Genomic DNA, 20119 nt, shown 5'->3' with positions numbered 1-20119 from the left:
ATTAAGATTTGGTTAGCTACTGTTTGTCCGATTTGAGGATAATTCCACCTCAAATCCATGTCTGCGTGATGGATTCAAGAAGATAGATGAGAGACTTGACAGCTACAAAAGTGTGTTCTTGATCAACCACTATTATAATTCCCAATTCATCGGACCATCGGCATCCACTGACCGCCACATCCCAGCTAAAACATAACTAAGCCAAGCCAAGCCAGCTATGATTCGCGACCTCCAAGGCGTAGTCTCCCTACCTTCGTGGGACATGCCCATGTCGCATATGAAAACACATTGGCTACCCTACGCAATCAGAATCTCGAGATCTATCACACCACCACCTTTACTAATCATCCTGCTGCTGGCTGCATTATCTCCGGTGAGTAATGATCAAGCCACTGGCAACGGCGGCTAACCCGCAATAGGTAATTGGCTATGCCGTCTACTACGCCTTCTTCCATCCTCTGGCCAAGTACCCCGGCCCCTTCTGGGGAAAGTTTACAGGGCTCCGTGCAGCTTACCATGCCTGGATTGGGGACGTACATATCGACATGTGGAAATGTCATGAGAAATATGGTTCGTGTACCCAGCGTTCCATTCGCCTCCCCTCGTCTGCAGTAAGAAAAGAGAGAGACATGCTTACGTTCCGCACCAGGGCCATATGTTCGCTACTCGCCAAATTATCTCCTCATGAACACGACTCAGGCGTACAAAGGTTATTCCCCCTTCGCTTCGACTCTCCAAAGTTTATATAATCTGACTGCTATAATTAGATGTCTACGGTCATAACAAGAACGTGCGCAAGAGCCTGGCTTATCTGGCCATGGTCCACAAAACTCCCAGCACCTTCACCCTGATGGATCGGCACGAGCATGCATGGAAAAAGCGGATCTTGAGCCAGAAGCTATCGGATTCAGCCATCCGATCTTTCGAGCCCAAGATCACGGGCATGATTGATCGCTTCTGCCAATACGTCTGTCCCCCCGCTAGCACGGGCAAAGAAAACACCGTGTCGAAGCCGTTCAACATGTCAGAAATGTGTAAGCTCGTCTCCCCATTGGTCGCCCTTGTACTTTCTACTAGGTCCCCGCTGACAGCAGCACATGTTGTGTTACACAGGCGATTATCTTTTCTTTGACCTTGTTACCTCCATTGTCTTTGGTGAGAACTTCGACTTGATTCGAAGTCCGTGGTACCGTCATATCCCGCCTGCGCTTGCGCGCTCGAATGAGCGTATTAGCGTAATTGTGCAGTGGCCGTATGTTGTGTGGCGGCGTATGGACAAGGTTCTCTTCCGTAACTCCGTGGCTGGACGGAAGGACTTTTTGCGATTTGCTCACAACTTGGTCACCGAGAGAGTGCAGCGTGGGTCTGGGGATGATGTCTTGTCTGGCTTACTGGATGCTGCAGACCCAACTACAGGAAACAAACTGACCCAGGATGAAATTGTTGCTGAGAGTATTCTGATGCTCGTAGCTGGTGAGTGCCCTTCCGTCATGATCGACGCTCAACTGACAGGATCAGGCTCTGACACTTCATCAACCCTTTTGGCGTCTCTGTTCTTTTATCTTACTAGGAACCCCGACAAGAAGGATCGCCTGACCCGTGAAGTCCGCTCCAAATTTTCAACCCGAGAAGAGATCTGTCTCGGTCCAGCCCTCAACTCCTGTCGCTTCCTCTACGCTTGTATCATGGAATGCTTACGCCTAACTCCCCCAGTTGCAGCAGCACCTTTCCGCGAGGTCCTCAAGGGCGGCATGATCGTTGACGGTCACTATGTCCCCGAGGGTACCAATGTTGGAACCGGTCTATTCAGTATCCAACACAACCAGGAGTACTTCTATAGCCCTTTTGAGTTTATACCTGAGAGGTGGCTATCAGAAGGAAAGAATGCTGGTCCCCATAACCCAGACGCTCACGTTCCATTCTCCATCGGTCCCCGTGTCTGTCTTGGAAGGGCACTTGCTCATGCCGAACTTAGTCTTGCTATGGCTATCATCTGCTGGAAGATGGACTTCAACGTGGTTGAAAGCATGAAGGACATTGGAGCCGGCAACGAGAATGCCGAGTACGGTAGACACAGGCCAGGAGAGTTCCAGCTGTATGACCATATTACATGTGCACGAAACGGGCCAATGGTTGAGTTTAGAGAGAGGTCGTTCTGAAGCTATGGAGATACCTAAATCAAACATGAATTTTCCGCATCAGCCGCAACCCCTGCCTCACGATGATCTGAAGCCCTTGCTAGTTTACTTGATAGTTCCGTCAGAACCCTAAAGCCGTTGAGAATCTTAATTAGGAATGCAAGTCATTGAATCAGAACTATAAAATATGTTCCAGTCTCTGCGGCTCCGCTATACGCACTAATAAGGAGAGTTTGGAATATCTCAATATGCACTATCAAACCTACCTACACCGACACCTCACTCCAAAGATTCCATGTGATGTTGTCAACGTATTTTATTGGGCAAATTTCAGTCAGATATGACTGGCGGTAATGCTCACCCGGATCATCGGGCTCTCGGACTTTAAGCTAGCAGAATTGCAAGGATCCCATCTATGGACCACCCGCGCGGCCGCTGTAATCCCAGTAGTTATCGCCCTGGGCCCTGCATGTCCCGATGACGCAGTAGTAACCGCCGCCCCGGTTAGACTCGTTCGGTGAGTACATGACAAACGGATCGCCAGTCGAATCCCAGCCTCCACCAACGGCACAAGAGTCTCGCTCCTTGTTCTGCACGGTATCTATTGGTCAATTAGTCGATGCGCTTCTTTTGTGGAGCCCTGCATAGCGAAAACCCTTGTATAAACTTACAGGCAGTGTGAGCGGTGTTGTACCAGACGCAAACATCCTCGCCAGCGCTTCCGGTGCAGGTGTAGGTGTTTCCAGTGTTCCAGCTCTCGGAGACCGAGAACCCACCGCTGATCCAGCTCACTGGGGTGAGGGTAGCAGTCCAGCCGATGGTATACGAGACGGACTGGGAGTTGCCAACGCTGCAGGACTGGGCGGTTCCACAGTTTACAACTTCCTGCAAGTTGAGCCTCATCAGTGATAGTTCAGAATATGGGGTTTCCAGTGGGACTAGCTTACCGAAAGTTGCTTGTGGAAATAATTCTGGTGGGGATCGCCTGAACCATCCAGGTTAGTAAACTAACTCACGGCTTACCATATACAGAAGTCAGAACTTACCATCGCCTACTAGGGACGTCCTAGTCAAGACTGAGCAAGCCGGGGGATCATTGATAGGATTAGCCTCGCGCTTCGCAAAGCCCGATGCCGAATTCTTGGAACTCAACAGCCGGAGAGCACCCTTAGCCTCATCCTTGTCATGGCAGTTGTCCTCGATCTTTGCCCTGTTGGGCTTCCAGTCGAGCCCAGAACACTCGACTACGGTTGCTTGAGCGCTAAACTTCTTGGTGCAGATCGGGCCTCCCGAGTACTTTGCCTTGGAGTGGACGAGGTACTTGTTAGCGCCGACGGTAAAGTTTCCAAAGCCGTTCTCATCGACATCTGTAAAGTCAATGCTGCTGGGGGCGTCAGAGATGAAACTGGAGCAGCTTTGGGCCAGCAGGGTTGAGCGGTCGTAGACGCTAAGTGCGGTTTGGCTTGATGCTTTGGCGTGTTTCCAAACGATCTGTACATCTGCCCTTACAGCGGTTGCTGCTAGTGCCAATGCAATGGTGATAGAACGCATGGTGATAAAGTTTAAGGGTAGTATGAGATTGAAGGAAGTAGAGTTTGAAGCTTGATGATACTCTATCCAGGCAGAGAATAATTCTTCTTTATATACTCGACTGCAGTCAGATTTCGTCGGATTTGGACACCATTTTTGAGCATGATCAGCATATTCTTCCCCATTTCCTTGATGCTCAGCATCAGCGTCATTACAATAATCCTTCTCGTCGTTTAGATAACCAAGGCTGAACGATCCAGCGATCCCATTATGAAAGTCGCGACGGGAGTGGAGTTGGATTCCCAAGCCACCAAAGGGTCCAGCCTACTACAACAGGCTTGGCAGGTCAACTGCCGATCGGGCTTTTGATAATCCCGCGCTAGATCCTCCAGTTTCACGATATTCGGCTGCCTAAACATGTCCTTCCCAATCGAGGTAACTTGCTCGATGACGCTGAGGGCGATCTTGGATCGTCAGATGTTAGTGAGCCCACATAATGGAAAAGGCGGCGTGGCACAGGCACTCAGCCTTGTGAGGGTGCTGCACGCCGAGTGACCCGTGCACGATCCTTTGGTGGACGGCCCGGCTACACGGCATATTTGGTGCACTCGTCCAAATCGAGCGAATGGGATGTTGTGCTAGGCGAGATCATGAGTGATGACGAAGACTACGGAGAGTCCGTGGAGAGGTTGTACGAAATAGTAGTATCGATACGACTTTGCATGACTTGCGTTGCTATGCAAGGAATCGATATAGGTTGTGAATTCATCTATTAAAGTTTCCACGTGTGACAGCTGACGTTTCGATGGAACGTTGGGGTTATTTCCCTTATCTGATAGTATTCCCACCGACTCCCGCGGACAGCGTATCGGCTCCAACAGCGCCGTCGTAGTGGAGCTGTCAGTGGATAATCGTTTATGGTACAACGCATCAGACGTCTTCGGACCCGAATGTCCGTCCGACTGTTCTGTTCTCTTCCGTGGGTGGGTTAAACTTTAACATCCCGAAAAATACTTGGCGTGACTGGGGGTGATTTGGGGCTAAACCGAAAGAGAAGGTGATACAGATCGTGTCGACATGGTTATGGACCAAGGATGAGACCTGCATTTGGAATACTGGTGCCTGTTGCTTCATGTCGCGAATGAACCAATTATGTGCCGGGTAGCGCGTGAGTTGTCAACAAGCTAGGGGAGGAAAGAAAACTCAGGACCTTGATCCTGGATGACAAAAAGACTGAGGCAGTTTGGCCTGAGTTTAGAATGCCTTTTTCTAAGTTTTTTTTAACACCCCCTATCAAGGCCTGATATTTTCTTATTCCCCCAAGGACAGGCTACGATCCACGGTTTATGCATGAACACCAAACCAACACTTGGTCAGGGCGCCAAGATCGAATTGAAGCATCGGGTGATTAATGATAAAATGACTCGGAAGCATAAGATGTCGGAACAGCTTCCGGAAAGCTCGAGTCAGATGAAACCCCAAAATGCACGATCCGAATTCGACTCAACCAGCTGTATACTTAAAGCAGAGCGGTTTTTCCGATCAAATCCAAGAGGTAACTTTAGTGATTTTCAGATAAAATAAGATGAAACTCTGCAGTGAGTTAATTAGTTAGAGGGAAAATGAAATATATTTACTAGCAGAGAATAGATAAGGCTTGATGTTGATGAATTATGCGGCAAAATCATCAAGGAACTGAAACTACCCTAAACCTCGTTATAATAATTCATTATCGTTGGTGGACCGTTCTCCATGCTGTCTATTGGCTAGTGCTAAAAATACATTTATACGGTAGAGCCGCGCCATATCCCAGCCAGCCACTGGGTAAGGGCTGTGAGAATTGAGCTAGCCCAGGAAAGAGCAGACTCCAACTTGAGTACCCCACCTGTCAGACTGAATTCCATGAGTTCTCAACATATCTTCGTGAAATAGTGAGATAACAATACCTGATATGCAATCCGTAGCATGAGAAGTAATATACCATTCATAACGTTGTCTATAATCATGTCAGAAAATAGGGCTGACCAGCCAGGCGAAACCGCGAATGACATCGCTAACCCCGTCGCCGGTAAAATGGTTCACCGACAACTTTATGCCGCTGCCAATACTCAACAGTCTTTACCTAGCCCATAGTTATCATGATAAACAGAAAGATCCCTTTAGCATCTTACCTTTTCACACGCCTCAGACAGGCAGGCACGAGACGCGTATATGGCGTCCCAGGCGACTTCACCCTCCGAGCCCTGGACCATCTACCGCGTTCAGGCCTCAAGTTCGTCGGATGCTGCAACGAGCTGAACGCCGGATACGCAGCAGATGGGTATGCTCGCGCCCAACGTCATCGCAAAGGATCTGGAATTGGAGCATTGATAACGACCTATGGCGTTGGCGAGCTAAGTGCGGCTAATGCAGTTGCCGGCAGCTATGCGGAGTATTTGCCAGTTGTTCACATCGTCGGAACGCCCTCGCGACGCGCAAGACAAGTATCGTGCTCTTCTGTTGACGGAAAGAAACCGCATTTGCATATTCATCATACGATGGCGGACTCTAGAATTGGGGTTTATCGCGAGATTGCGGAGAAGTTTACTGTTGCACAGCTTGATCTTGCGGAGTCGGCGCCGGAAGAGGTCCCAGCTCAGATCGATAGGGTATTATCGCAGGCGCTACATCACAGTCGGCCTGTCTACATAGAGATGCCATCAGATGTTGTAGAGACGGAATTATCGTCGGACAAGCTTGGCGATCCGATAGGTCCGAATCCCGACGCAGCTCGTAACCTTGACGCTGGCAAAATGGCACAGAATCTCTTGCAGAAGCTATATTCAGCCAAGCGGCCTCTTATCATGGTTGATCGAGCTGAAGGCGCCGAGACCATCAGACAAGAGATCAACGAATTCGTTCGAAAGTCAGGCATTCCTACTGTGTCTTTGCCATCAGGAGCCAGCATGGTGGATAATTCGCTGCCAAACTACTTTGGCGTTTACTCAGGCTCTATCGGAACGGTTGACCTGACACCGGAGGTCAAGTCAGCGGACCTTGTATTGGCCTTTGGATGTCAATTCTCTGATACTCAAACGCTAGGTTGGGCGGTGTTACCGGAACGAAATGTTATGACTCTCATTGGCAAGAACCACGTTGAAGATGAGCCTGTCAATGTCCAACATGTTCTCAAGGACATGGCTCAGAAGCTTGACAAGGCACGGCTACCGCTTCAAGAGACGTCCTCATGGGGAGACTTTCGAAATCAACCGCAGTTCGAAGTCTTTCCCAAGGCGTATATCATCCAAGATGAGTTCTATATCCATCTGAACAAACATCTACAACCCAACGACACAGTCATCCTTGGCAACGCGACACCAATCATAGGAGGCCGCGACTTAGTTCTCCCACCATCTTCTCAGCTTGTCGCATCTGGAATGTGGTTCTCAATCGGTCACATGCTCCCCGCCGCTCTTGGAGTCTCGCAAGCAAAGGCAGTCATGAAGTCAAAAGGTCGCACGATTCTTCTTGACGGAGATGGAAGCTTCCAGATGACGGCTCAAGAACTCAGCACTATTATTCACCAGCGTGCCAACGTGATTATATTCATCATTAATAACAGCGGGTATACGTATGAGAGGTATATCCATGGAATGAATGAAGCGTATAACGATGTGGCGCCTTGGAACTATAGTGCTGCCCCGCAGTTATTTGGGGACGCGCCGGCGGGATATCCGATTCATTCTTGCAAAGTGAGGAATATGGAGGAACTGGATGAGGTTCTGAATTCTGAGGGCTTTGTAAAGGGTAAAGGCCTGACTCTTGTTGATGTTGAGATGGATATGTATGATATCTCGGAAAAAGCCAAGGTTTTATTTGAGTTGGCTGGAAAGCAGCTGTGAGAGAGCATTTAAAGAGAGCCACATACACTAAATATATTTGTCTAAGTCAAACTTGTCATACTTTAAACAAAAGATAATGTCACTTGTCTACAACTTTAAGGTCAGTCGTGTGAGGTAAGTGATAATGACTGAGTCTAAATTTGCGCATTAAATGAGAAGCTGATTATGTACATGAAACTCTATATCTACCGATGCATAAAACAATATATCTACCAGTGAAATCATAGCCAGAAGCAAACCGCGTCACGCCCCAATCTAATTCAGAAGCTCGCTAAGATCTCGCTTGGCGTTCCTCTTGATGCCGCACTTGTTAAGGCAAGCATCAATACCAAGAGCAATATTGGCGGGAATGTGCGCGCGGAAAGACTCGATATCCTTTCCATCAATTGTCTGCACACCGCCCAGAGTAGCTTGAACAACATCACCGTTAAGAGCAAAGAAGTTCTGAGCGATCTGGTTCACACCTGGATCAGCGTTGTCGAAAGCAGCGACAAACACAGCATCTTCGCAATCAGGGTTGAATTCTTGATGAATAGCGCCCTGGGGAAACACGGACATCTGGAAGGTATCCATCGTGTTGGCGATAGGTTTGGCGCCGTTTTCAACGACGAAGTTTGTGACGAGACGGCCTTTGACGATGATGTTGAGCTCCGTTGCTCGATTATGAACGTGAGCTGTGTTCATTCCACAGGGCCCGAGGAAAGCGACTGTCATGGAGGCACCGTTGCCGATGAGAGCGGGCATGGTGAGGGCCGTAGCTGACACGGACCTGCCGCCTTTTCCGGTAGCTTCGCCGGCTCCGGTGGCTGCCTTGAAGTCAAAGACGAAATCACCAGGTTGGTTGAGGAGCTTGACGCGCTCGGCTTGGGTAGGGGCAGTGATGATCTTGGAGATGAGATCTCGGTCTCCACTGCGTGTGTTGATGGGTACGATGGGAGGGAGCATGTCGTCGATGCTGTCACCTCGAGAATGAAGAGAAGATGACTGAGCAGCGCGAGGAGCGGCGAGGGCAGAGCCGGCGAGAAGAAGGATTGATAAGAATTGCATTGTGTTAGGTGTATGATGTGATTTAGAGATTGATACGAATAAAGTAAAGATATTTGGTGGGAAATGTTTCTGATGCCGTTGAGACTGAGTTGGCGAAGTTGTTGGTGATGATATTTTCTGTTCACGGTGCCATACTCGTCCTTATATCCATCTTTCAACATCTCGTGAGGATCCGAGATTTACTTCGCGTTAGTGCGCGTATTTCGGACAATCACTTGACAGCTGTAAGCAGTAATGCATTAGTCCAAATTGTCATCTGGTCGCCGACCATAAGGCTGTACACAGCCGCACTTAATTATAAACATTTTCGCATTCCAACCAATCAAGCATCTCCATTCATGCTGACCGATTACTCAGCCTCCGCCGAAAGGAATGCTTCATATGGAGCCAAGGCATTTTAAAATAGCTGGCAACTCGCTAAAAGACATGTTGAATAATCAGGGCTAATTTCCCGACCCCGAATAGGCTAGAACAGGCCAGCATTTAATTCCTTATGCTTAGATATAAGGATTATGGTTGTTGTTAGGGCTCACAGTCAGCTTACTGCGGACGAAACTAGTATAAAATGATTGGCTGTTTGAGGAGGCGGTGTCGGCGAGCGGATGACAGGATTACATTGCATGACAGTTTTGCAAAAGTTCTTTTTACTCATGAAGCCCGCTTAGATCACGATATAAGAAGATTGAGGCCCCGTGCAAGTATCTATTTGGAGAAATTAAACCACGCTTACATCGTTGACTTGTTATTCATCATGGATCTCAGTGCACCTTCTGGTTATGAGTCTTACTCTAACCGGCTCGACCCTCACGATGAATTCGACAATGGATATGTTGAAAAGAGTCCTCGTCCGGTCTCTGATACACAGCAGCTACTGAAGCAGCGCCGTGCGCCGCAGACCAAGGGCGCGAGTATCTTTGATACCACCAGGCTGGCCCTGCGTGTTCTCATTCTTCTACTTGATCTCAGCATTCTGAGTCTTCTGATCCATGGAGTCAGTGTCTGGAAGACGACGCATAACTCTGTGGATAGGAATGAGGATGGCTGGGTCAGAACGCGTTGGGCGTCGATCAAGATGCTCTCGACGTGGTTGATGCTTGCAATCGCGGCGTTTGCATCCTTTGTTCAAATTATAGCTTTAGCGACCCGTCTCAGATTTGTAAGTCCTTGTTTGAGCGATTCTGGGTTGATGGTCTAACAAAGGATAGTTCCGCTCTATGCGCGACGGCTTGATACATACCAGCGCTGTCCTTGTCAGCTCTGGTGTTGTCATTGCAGGCTGGATTGCCGCAACGGTTTACTTCATCGTCGATAAGGAAGTCCTTCGAAATAACCACTGGGACCTTTGGTCTTGGTCATGCCGAAATAGCTCACGACAGAGCTACATTCCTTGGGCAGGCCTGTGCACAGAACTGGTATGTTAGGATTCTACCTGACCGGCAATTCATACATCATATTTACTAACTATTGTACTACAGTCCTATACCTTTATTGCAGGTCTCGTTGCTATTGTGTTAGAGATTGTCAGCCTGGTTCTGTTCATTATTGCATTAAGAGGGATTAACATCATGGGCAAGTATAACAGAGCTAGTTTGGGTTAGCTTTGTGATTGGCCGTTCTGAGCAATATTAGTCACTATGCCTTTGCAGTATCCAGCGGGCTGCAGGATATCAACTGCGAGTGCGATGTTAGTAAGGCTGGGCCTTCGACTTGTCTTAAGTGTCATTGGACCACAATATTAATACAATTGGACGTTCTTTGCATTGTTAATTAGGTGTTTCTGCCGTCATTGACTCCTCTCAGTTCAACGTGACACTGTATATCACTTTCGCACGAACGGCTATCCACCATGAGTGTTCCATCATAACGTCAGACCCAGTGTATCATTTAATCACATCTGCTTATTCAAGAGACCATAGAGCTCCCAAATCATTCCAGCGAGAAATCCTGCTCAACTAATCCTGATCACAAAGCCTCTTGTCGCCACATCCCACTGAGACCCAGGCAGATGCCTCCTTATAAATAAAGCCGCTGATAGTTTCGTTAGGTACTACGACTGACCCTCGACTGTAGTTTCTTCTATCTCAGGGTGTACAATTTCTTCCTGATTCCATCTTCTGCCCGTTCAACTCTTGCTCGGAAGTTTATTTAAGCATTACGTTCCAATACCCCCTTCTCCGAGTTCCACCTGGTCTCACGTTCACCTCTCGCCAACTTCTACTAACTCTAACCCCAGACGACTGGGGTTTGGGGTATATGGCAAGGCCTCGTCGAGCTACTGCTTAGTCGGTGTGAACTCGCCCCAGTCGGTATCAGTCATCAAGGTCGTGGTGTCGAGGTCAGTATGTAGCGCCTCGGTAATGCCAGAGACCTTATCGAACACGAGTACGGCGCCTATATTGATAAGTCTGTGGACCGCGTTTCAAGGGCGAGGAACCAAGCTTGCTGCAAGTAGAGGATGAATAGTCCCAATGATCTCCACTTGGATATACCTTCACGTTTTTGTGCCCATGCCAACACCATCAATCTTCATTGGTCCATCATAATGCACATCCATGAGTCGCTAGAACCCCAACTCAGCGGACTTTCACTGGATGTCCGTCAACCGTTGCATTGTCGTCGTAAACCTCTCTGTGTTCGAGGTGGAGCCGTCGCTTTCGCTAAACCTCTTGGCGATAGTGGGATGCGAGGCCGTTTTATCCACGGGAGATTGACGTCGGAAGCCGCGGAACTCGCCAAGAAGATGCCGTACGTGGCCATGCTACGGTGTAGATCTCATAGGTTGGACCCTTGAATCCAGGGTCTTGAATCGCTAGCGTTGAAGCCTAAACTACCTGGAAGAGAGACCCTAGGTCCCGAGGTGATTGCCGAGTCACTTTCAGATCGGTGAAGAGAGGGAGACACGCCCTGGGAGGTATGGGTTGATTAAGGCGGTCAGTTGACAAATGGTGTGGTGTGAAGATATCTGTATCGAGCACGCTCCACCGACGGTTGTATAAGGCTAATACTAGGTATCTCATGACTCTAATCAGCACAACGATATTCCCTTCTCTCTCAATCATAGTACTCTCAGTTACAACCAGCACTAAATCATGTCCTTTCCATATCAAGCCTTGTCCTTGCCAAAGTTGTCGGCAGCATCATTCGCCTCCATGATAGCCTGCCTCGCACCAGCCCACGGTTTCCTCCCCCGACCAGTGTCAAACAATCTCAAAACATGAGCTGACAGAATACCCGTCATGAGCTTATTATACAACTCTCTATCCTTCCACCAAAGCTTCCAGCATTTACCGCTGGTCCAGTTCCCCAAATGATCATAAAGACCTGTCCCAGCGACATCATTCAGCCATGTGTCAAATTCCTTATGACCAATGACACCAGTGAACTTGACGTCACCGCCCTTGCTCAGTTTGACGATATTGTCAATGAAAGCATCGGCGTCTTTGTTCATTTCTGCGGGAGAGGGCATTGGATACTTATTGCCCCAGAGCTGAGCTAGTGCCATGGTCATCAAGTCGTAGAGCTGCCAGGCTGGTCTCTTCGCCAGTGTTGTTCCGAGGAATGCTAACTGATGAGGACACTGGATCGACATGAAGCCTCGGTATAAACGAGCGACACGTCTATCAGCTGTGTAGTGAGGCTGAAGCTTGGCAAATGAGCTGGGCGATAGATCCACGTTGTAGGGGTCGTAGTCTTTGGGGATGAATGAAGCCAAGTCGGGCGATAGGCCAGTGCAGAAGAGTATCAGATCAATGTCGGTGGCTTCACTACCATCAACGAACTTGACAGACTTGGGACCGTTGATCTCTGCAATGCCGGGAGCACTTCGTAGTCTGCCTCATGTCAGTATGAAAACGAGATATAAATCCTGATGACGAACCTTCCGCTCAAAAAATAACCAGCCAAGTCATCGCTGACAGTCGGTATCATATGTTTCGGCCCAGGCATCTTTCGCCTATCTGTAAAAGCAGGATGCGACGACAGACCCGGAAAGTTGTCCTGCTGAATCTTCTTCAATTCGCTAAAGAAGATGATGGACATGAGCCATGCATTCACCTCTTGAAGAAAGAAGATCAATTGGAGTAAACGAAATGAGAGCGTAAACTCCAAGACCTTGTTGTCTTTGGTGATGCGAGGTAAAATGAGAACCTTTTGTCGATGCGACACGATGAGTTTATTCGCGCCCGCCTTGTGAAACCCAGAAATGGAGTCTGCAGCTGTGCTTCCAAGACCAACGACGAGAACATTCTTGCCCTTGTACTTGGCGGGGTTCTTGAAGGCTTGGGAATGAAGTACTTCACCTTTGAAACCCTCAATACCTTTGACGTTGGGAATTGATGGCTTGCTGAATGATCCGGTGGCGAGGATCAATCGTTCAAATGTGTCTTCTTGGATGCCAGCGTCGGGTTTGCTGCTGGAGCGATACGAGAGACGCCACATCTTGGAGGTTTCATCGCGGGAGACACCGACGACTTCTGTGCCGAATTTGATGTGATGGATGAGCTTGAACTCTTTGGCGTATGATTGGAAGTATTCTTCAATCTGCTCGCCGGTTGGATACATGGGATACGCTGTAAAATGTCGGCAATGAATTAGTGAGGTGAGCGACGAGATGGTGGCTTACATTCTGGCATGGGAAAGTCTGTCATGACGCCCTGTAGCGGTCAGTCAGTATCTCTATCAAGAGTCGATTGCGGGGAGGAATGTACCGTGAGCTTTGATGTATTGGTGATCGTCCCAGGCAATACGCAAGTCTGTGTAGGATCAGACGTGATATGCCACAAACCACCAACATATTCATTCCGCTCAAAAGTAGTAACGTCAAAGCCCTCTTCAACAAAGTTCTTAGTCGCGATCAAGCCCAAGGGACCAGCGCCCACGATCGCGACCCTCTTTCGCAAGCCATCAGAGCCAAGGTTCATCATTGTGCAGCTGCAAAAGGTGGCCTGTAAAAAGAAATTGATCAATACGACCAAGAGGGGTTTCTTTAGGCTGGCATACAACATTACAATATTCTATATATACAAAAGCACTTCGGGATGCGAATTGGCCAATTCGTCCGCACTGGGAGAAACCCCAGTGAGAAACCACCGAGGATTGCGCTATAGGGCACAAGAAATGGCTTGGCTGCGTCAGCGAGCGCCTGGAAGTCGCTTTTCTCAGGTCATTTTGGGGATCGGACATCAATTTGGCCGCTATTTCGTTGTGATCCCGATAATCCGCCAATCCCGATGATCCTGCAGCAGTTCCCCCAAAATCCCATAATCCCGCAATCCTAATCCTGTCATCCCGCAGCAGGTCCAAGTCAGCTCTGCAGGTAGCGCAGACGTTCAGTTGCAGAGATGATGCAGCAATTATTCTGCAGTTAATGGATGTGCCACTGAGTCCCCTCTGTCATAGCGCTGTTGCCCCCGTGCCATGTTAACTCCAGTGCATCAGACCACTATAGCATCCGCTGAAGAATGGCTGCACGGGGCCTGTAGGGCAGTTATTGAGTTCGAATTCAGACACCAGTACCATTGAGCGTACCGAGTGAGGGATATTGACAACCTAGTTATGAACATTGTCTTCTGACGTCTCAAGCGACATAGTCGTATAGAATACGGGCAGTCTCACTAACACTCCCCTTCCTAAACGCAACGCGCGCCGTCCACCTCCCCTTCTGAACCCCCCAAACCTGCTCATTCTGCCACGGTTCAGCGCTTCCAGCCCCCGCACTCTTGATGCTAATCCGCACAACCTTTGCTGTCTTCTCATCATAACCCTCCCAGCCTTGCTTGAGAAACTCAGTGACTTCTCCAATGCTATTAGGTTCCTTCATCAATTCCTCAAGGGTGCACATCCAAATGCGACTCTTTGTCTTGCCAATCATGGGCTCGTCCTTCTCCTGCTCGACACCATCCATGACGCGAACGTCGGTGTTGTCAGTTTGGAAGCCAACGGCTCGTAAAGGTGCAGCGCCAATTATGCCGAGACCCATAACAGAGGATGTGAGCTTGAAGTGGTAGGGTGAGGATGGGTTGCTTGGATCAACGGGTTCAACGATGATGTGAATCTTGATCTTGGCTATGCTGATGACTTTGCGGATGGCATATGGGACGCCTTGCTGTACCGATTCAAATCAGAAGTGGTTAGTGAACTTGAGATCTATGCAAGAGAAGATAACATCCAGAGCTTGATGTCCCGGGGAGCAAAGGCAGCGACTGCCGATTCAGCATAGCTATCTTACCAGGGCTTGGATTGGGTCTTGAGAATCGCTCTCTTGGTTATTCTGGGATCCGTTAGCAAATTAAATTGTTCCGTAAAAGGACCTGCCTTTTAATTGAAACGCACCTGCATGAACACCGCGTCGAAGTTAGGCAGAGCCAAGTCCTTTGGTACAGTCATGGTGTTGTCTGTTACAGCTTGATGTGTATGTTCTCCAGATTGACGTTCCGCGCCGTATACTTAATACATTTTATATTAAGCAGGATTGATCCCGAGATGTGGTTTGTTCCGAGCCTCTCACAATGTAAGTCGAGGCTCGGGTAGATAATACCCCGAGGATTATGATGACATATGGTTTATCTTTAGCTCACAAATTGTCTCGGGGAAACGGCCAGTTAGAAGCATTTCATGATCACTCATATACACATATCGAGCTTCATCGTTAGCTGCAGATTTTTATATAGTTGTATTATGGAGATGAGATCCCAAAGAGCTCTCCAGTTCTGTCGCTTGTCGCCAGATGGCCCATACTGGACCAAACAGTACCGCTTGGACTATTCGATCTTCATGCGATCAACTGCTCCAAATCCTCTGACTGGAGTAAATCCCGCTTTAGTAGCAATCACGTTGACATAACCACTGAACTGCGACGGAAACCCGGTATCGTCATCAGCCTCAATAACCTGATCAGGCCTCGGGCTTGTGACGAGAAGTTCCGTATCCTCCCACTGAATAATCCATTCCTGCGGATACTCAAGCCCTGTATCTGGTGATACCCAGACATTGGTTGTCAAGGCGGTCAGGTTAATAGGAACCACAGAGTCTCGGCCGGTGAGCGAATTTCTAACCGTAGCAAACATCTTCTGGCCATCCACGCGGTCCTCCCACTTCCAAGCACACATAAGGGAGATGTCCAACCAGTCTGATGCTTCGAAATGAAGCATGATCCAATCGAAAGAGTCTTGAAGTGAGCCCCATTGCCTATCATACCATGCAAAGGACTTTTCGGGGACGATGTCAACCTTTTCGCCACTGACTCTGAATGAGCCGTCGGTGCGTCCTCTTGGAACTGACCACTCCCAGCCAAGTCCACCACCGACTTGATAGGATCCCAGAGCTGCGTTGAGCAAGATGGGAGACGTGAAATAGAAATTGAAGTCAAACTCGACGTTCTCCGCCGAACTGTAAGTATGAAGACCATGTAACGGATTCTTATCGATAGACTCCATTCCATAATCTTCAAAATTGGCCTGGAAATCACCATCGTGAGTCCAAAACGTGATGTTTTCCGGAGCAATTCGATCATATTTGTGGAAAATTGTGGGATCGGTCAGATCAAGCACTGATGCTCGGTACACCGGCTTGGAGCCCTCGATATCGGAAGCGTAGCTCATCAAGTGAGAGGCGATGTAGTAATCGTGGCCATTGGAGCCATGAATAAATGCGTTGATCCAGAATGAGCCGTCGATCTGAGTCCATCCTTTGTGTTGAGAATCGGAGATGTTGAAGTTAAGAGGATACAACTCGATCTGGAGGATGTTAGTGAAGGTTTTAAGTGAGCATGCATCAGAGAGGACTCACTGCGCCATTTAGAGTCAGGTTTGCATTATCAGGGGGTAAGAGAGAGCGAACGGGAAGTGTGACGCTTGAGAGAATGGCCACTGGCGAGACGGCCAAAAGGAACAGACTGGTTCTCATTATGGCAAGAATCTTGGTTGAGCGGGAGGAGTGATAACAAATGGGTTGCTTAGGTTGGCGCCATTAGATTCTGATGTTATAGAAGAGACACATAACCTTTTTATACAAATTATTGTAAAATCAGAACTCCAAGATAATAGGATCGAGATACAGAGCCGGCTCATCGATCAACCGAGATCTTCAGCTCAGATCGATGCTTATTAAACTTCTGACCAACAAGTTGTAATAATTACAAAGGTGGGCCAGGTAACGGTTCACTTTGAAAAGGCATCTCAATCTAAGATATGTTTAATATCTCAAGATCGAATGTCAGGATTAGGCTCGGCATGAGGCGGATGACCGTCACGTAATCTCCATGCAGATGAACTGTCAGCAATCCAGCGCAGCATATTTCTAGATTCAGTTACCTTGTGCAGTGCCAAGCGTTGGATCTTACACGTGTTTATAAGCTTTGATCTTGGTTCAGGCTTTCAAACCTTTACTCACAGTAGGAGAGCATTGCTTTACTTTCTTGGATGGGCTATAATGATCTAATGCAGCAAATTTACAAAGACCATGTTTTAGATTGCACAGAACACCATACCACTGGACGAGGTTGGCTCTTACTTATGTACATCTATAAGGTTTTCTGTGTATCAGATATTCCACAGACTGCCATCAACATCAGATGTAAAGCTAGCGATAGTCTCAGTCCCAATGACAGTCGTACTGCTAGACCATCCGTCACCAGCGCAAGTCCCTGCACCATGCGCCAGTGATTCCAGTCCACTATTATTCTCACGCTCCATCGCCATCTCGGCCAGCGAGGCTTGTTTGACGATAGACGATATCTCTGAAAAGTCGAGTTGAGCTTCTGAAGTGATCGCAATAAAATCCTTCTCTGAACCTACAAATCCATTCGACGTAATCCAGCTCTTCATTCCAGCGACAGCTAGTGCACCTTCTGTGTTGACAAGCTGCCGTGTGTCTTCGTATATCTTCTTTGTCGCTATCAACACCTCGTTCATAGTGACTTGGACGATGTCATCTATAACATTGCTGCAGATGCGAGCGACCTCTGGACAAATGCTCCTCGATAGTAGGTGCTCTTCCAACGTCGGCTGTCCCTTGCAGTGTATCAACCGGGAGATATCCGCTGAATCATGGAGTTGCACTCCGATGACTTTGATGTTGGGAGCGATGCGCTTGAGATATATGCCTAGGCCAGCTATCAGAGTCCCGCAAGTAACCGGACAGAAGACCGCTTGGACTTGAGAATGGGTCGTCTGCTGTACTATTTCTTGTCCGATAGTACCGCAACCGGAGATGATGTACTCATTTCCAGGCTGGGGAATGACAATTAGATCATGAAGTGACTGCAGCCGCAAGCACTCCTCTTTGACATCCTCAGTAGTCAGTCCGTGTAACTTAACCGTACTCCCGAGACGCGTTAGCTCCTTGATCTTGAGTTCTGTCGTACTCTCTGGCAAGACTATTATCGATGGCGTTCGAAACTTCTTCGCCGCGTATGATACAGCTAGAGCATCGGCTATGAGATTTTAGACACGGGCTTGTATTCCCCTTGGACTTTACTTACACGCAGAAGATGTTATCACGCCTTTCCATCTCTGCTCCTTATCCAAGTTGGCCATTCTGTTGTATATCCCCCTCAACCTGTAGGAGTATCCGGGTTGCATGTCTTCCCGCTTAAACATTATATTACATCCAAGATCTTCACTGAGTCCATGTGCTTTTGTCAAAGGGGTCGGACTGACATCATCATGCACCCTTGCTGTCAAGATGAGCTGTAAATACTGTGTCCAATCAGCTTCACTTCTGGCTAGGAGTTTGAAAACTGTCGAGATCATACATCGGTCCGGTCTTGTGAGCGGCTGCAGATCGCTGAAGTGGGAGGGAGGTCAACAAGGCTTGATTGCCAGTTGCTGATATCCTCATGTTTCACCGTGCGGCTCAACGAACCTTGCTTCTCAAAAGATAAGAGATGCGGGTTCGGCCTTTGAAACATTTCAACAAAGACAAATAGGTACAGCCTTGAAGGATATGGCGCTATCGTGCTCAAGTATATAGTCCTGCGCAAGGGTCTCCGGCGTAGTTCAATGGGGGCTTTAGTGTGGACTGATGCTTTAAGACAGGGACTGCTGGGTATTAACGGCACTTATGGAGAGTTCAAGATGGAGTGTGTTGCTTCTTAGCCTCATAACAGATCTTGAGTCCCAGCGCACTGCATGACCCTTCTACCTGCCATCTTAAAGATCTGATTACTACGCAAGATCTACCCAATAACTATACAGTGTATAACTACAAGTAGGTTACCTACTCATGAACCCATGGGGGCGGTCCTGGATCGGGGATCCTTAGATGGGGTGCAGGATCCGATGGGGTAACTTTGCCCCGGTGATCAGGCTGACTGCATAGCCTTGGCAGATCGTCCTACATGATCTTGGGCTCACTTTGGCTCTGGCAGATCTGCCGTATTTCAGTGGCATACGTCTCACGTTACTCAAACTACTGTGGGTGTCGTAACTATTTCCCAAATAGATAAGATTAGTGAGTAAAAAATATATGATCTTCAATGCAGCAATTATAAACTGCAAGCAAGATAGATAGACTTTTGAGTTTTCCTAGCTGGCATAAGTGAAAGATAGACAAGTATACCGATGATATGTGTACCTAAGTCATGGGTACAAGTCAGAAAACCAGTCCATTACTACAGAAGCTTGACACTTCACGAGCGATGTATGTCTACCTAAATACATTTCTGAGCTACTATTCAACTTGCCAGAGAAGTATTTCTGTTTTTGAGATAATTTGTATAAAATTTAAGTTTCTCTATTAAATTATCTCATTAGGTTACAAAAGCTTTTAGTTTCAATGGACTTAAGTGGAGGTAATACACCGGCCTCAGGGTAGCCATTGACGGCCAATGTATTTAAAACACTGATAAGAAATAAAAGAACTCTGCGACGAGCTTCAAGATGGCACAGAAATGAACAAAAAGCTTTAAACAATTACACGCACTTCTCCGCAGGAAGGGTAGCCGGTAAATGTTATAAAGAGACTCTTGCCAGTCTTGTTTGCTCTGGAGCAATTGAATGGAGCTGGATATGGGTCACGCGACAACCAACAAACAGTTGAATTGAAGCCAACAGCATGAGGTGCCAAGGACATGAGACAACAAACAACATAAATACCTTGCACCTCAAGTTATTGATCTTGACCTATAATTAATGTTGCGTTGGCAATCGTCCTCAGACGTCGGCGGCTGAAAAAGAATCGACTGAAGATCAGTCAATTTGCATACTCGCGATTTCGGTATCTTCTTTGGGCCCGAGCACAGAGCAAACATGCGAGAAAACAACGCCTATTTATTACAGTCAAACAAGTCACTTTCATTATGTGACGGATTCGAAACTAATGCTACCGCGCAATGTGATGAACTCTAAAGTGCGGGCCAAAGCTAACAAGCCGTTTGTCAGTTGAGGGCACTAAGCTAAACTTGACAGGGCTAGCACTCTGATGATCTGTTAGAGGACGAGACAAACAAACAAGGGTGCTCGCTCTCAGCCCGTCCCGTCTCGGTACCCAACACAGCCAACGTCGGGGAACAATTTTTTCACTCTC

At 48.0% G+C, this 20119-nt stretch overlaps 9 protein-coding genes across 9 annotated transcripts; 3 read left to right on the top strand and 6 right to left on the bottom strand.

Moving 5' to 3' along the window:
* Positions 1-217: 217 nt before the first annotated feature.
* FTJAE_10219 (cytochrome P450 monooxygenase E-class group I) lies at positions 218-2159 on the top strand (the record flags this gene model as incomplete). Its single annotated transcript, XM_037343039.1, has 5 exons — positions 218-373; positions 420-570; positions 650-709; positions 768-1034; positions 1114-2159. 5 exons carry the CDS (start codon positions 218-220, stop codon positions 2157-2159), a joined length of 1680 nt encoding a protein of 559 aa, XP_037202677.1.
* A 392-nt stretch (positions 2160-2551) lies between these two features.
* FTJAE_10218 (uncharacterized protein) lies at positions 2552-3689 on the bottom strand (the record flags this gene model as incomplete). Its single annotated transcript, XM_037343038.1, has 4 exons — positions 2552-2739; positions 2810-3023; positions 3086-3123; positions 3185-3689. 4 exons carry the CDS (start codon positions 3687-3689, stop codon positions 2552-2554), a joined length of 945 nt encoding a protein of 314 aa, XP_037202676.1.
* Positions 3690-5806: 2117 nt separating this feature from the next.
* FTJAE_10217 (THI3-positive regulation factor of thiamine metabolism) lies at positions 5807-7549 on the top strand (the record flags this gene model as incomplete). The annotated part of the gene is made up of 1 exon (XM_037343037.1): positions 5807-7549. One exon carries the CDS (start codon positions 5807-5809, stop codon positions 7547-7549), a length of 1743 nt encoding a protein of 580 aa, XP_037202675.1.
* A 255-nt stretch (positions 7550-7804) lies between these two features.
* On the bottom strand, positions 7805-8596 carry FTJAE_10216 (spherulin 1A precursor; the record flags this gene model as incomplete). The annotated part of the gene is made up of 1 exon (XM_037343036.1): positions 7805-8596. The coding sequence occupies one exon, from the start codon at positions 8594-8596 to the stop codon at positions 7805-7807; it is 792 nt and encodes a 263-aa protein (XP_037202674.1).
* Positions 8597-9347: 751 nt separating this feature from the next.
* On the top strand, positions 9348-10194 carry FTJAE_10215 (uncharacterized protein; the record flags this gene model as incomplete). Its single annotated transcript, XM_037343035.1, has 3 exons — positions 9348-9752; positions 9802-10008; positions 10072-10194. 3 exons carry the CDS (start codon positions 9348-9350, stop codon positions 10192-10194), a joined length of 735 nt encoding a protein of 244 aa, XP_037202673.1.
* A 1505-nt stretch (positions 10195-11699) lies between these two features.
* FTJAE_10214 (dimethylaniline monooxygenase 2) lies at positions 11700-13518 on the bottom strand (the record flags this gene model as incomplete). The annotated part of the gene is made up of 4 exons (XM_037343034.1): positions 11700-12426; positions 12474-13164; positions 13218-13248; positions 13303-13518. The coding sequence occupies 4 exons, from the start codon at positions 13516-13518 to the stop codon at positions 11700-11702; spliced, it is 1665 nt and encodes a 554-aa protein (XP_037202672.1).
* Positions 13519-14171: 653 nt separating this feature from the next.
* FTJAE_10213 (uncharacterized protein) lies at positions 14172-14980 on the bottom strand (the record flags this gene model as incomplete). The annotated part of the gene is made up of 3 exons (XM_037343033.1): positions 14172-14699; positions 14823-14864; positions 14927-14980. 3 exons carry the CDS (start codon positions 14978-14980, stop codon positions 14172-14174), a joined length of 624 nt encoding a protein of 207 aa, XP_037202671.1.
* A 374-nt stretch (positions 14981-15354) lies between these two features.
* Positions 15355-16498, bottom strand: FTJAE_10212 (short-chain dehydrogenase; the record flags this gene model as incomplete). The annotated part of the gene is made up of 2 exons (XM_037343032.1): positions 15355-16329; positions 16382-16498. 2 exons carry the CDS (start codon positions 16496-16498, stop codon positions 15355-15357), a joined length of 1092 nt encoding a protein of 363 aa, XP_037202670.1.
* A 635-nt stretch (positions 16499-17133) lies between these two features.
* Positions 17134-18129, bottom strand: FTJAE_10211 (Threonine dehydratase mitochondrial; the record flags this gene model as incomplete). Its single annotated transcript, XM_037343031.1, has 2 exons — positions 17134-18026; positions 18075-18129. 2 exons carry the CDS (start codon positions 18127-18129, stop codon positions 17134-17136), a joined length of 948 nt encoding a protein of 315 aa, XP_037202669.1.
* Between the last annotated feature and the right edge of the window lie 1990 nt (positions 18130-20119).

Source organism: Fusarium tjaetaba, assembly GCF_013396195.1.
Source record: "Fusarium tjaetaba strain NRRL 66243 chromosome Unknown NRRL66243_c0000238, whole genome shotgun sequence".
Taxonomy (NCBI): Eukaryota; Fungi; Ascomycota; class Sordariomycetes; order Hypocreales; family Nectriaceae; genus Fusarium; species Fusarium tjaetaba.
The sequence above is the reverse complement of the archived record's forward strand: the minus strand, read 5'-3'. Positions and strand labels throughout refer to the sequence as shown.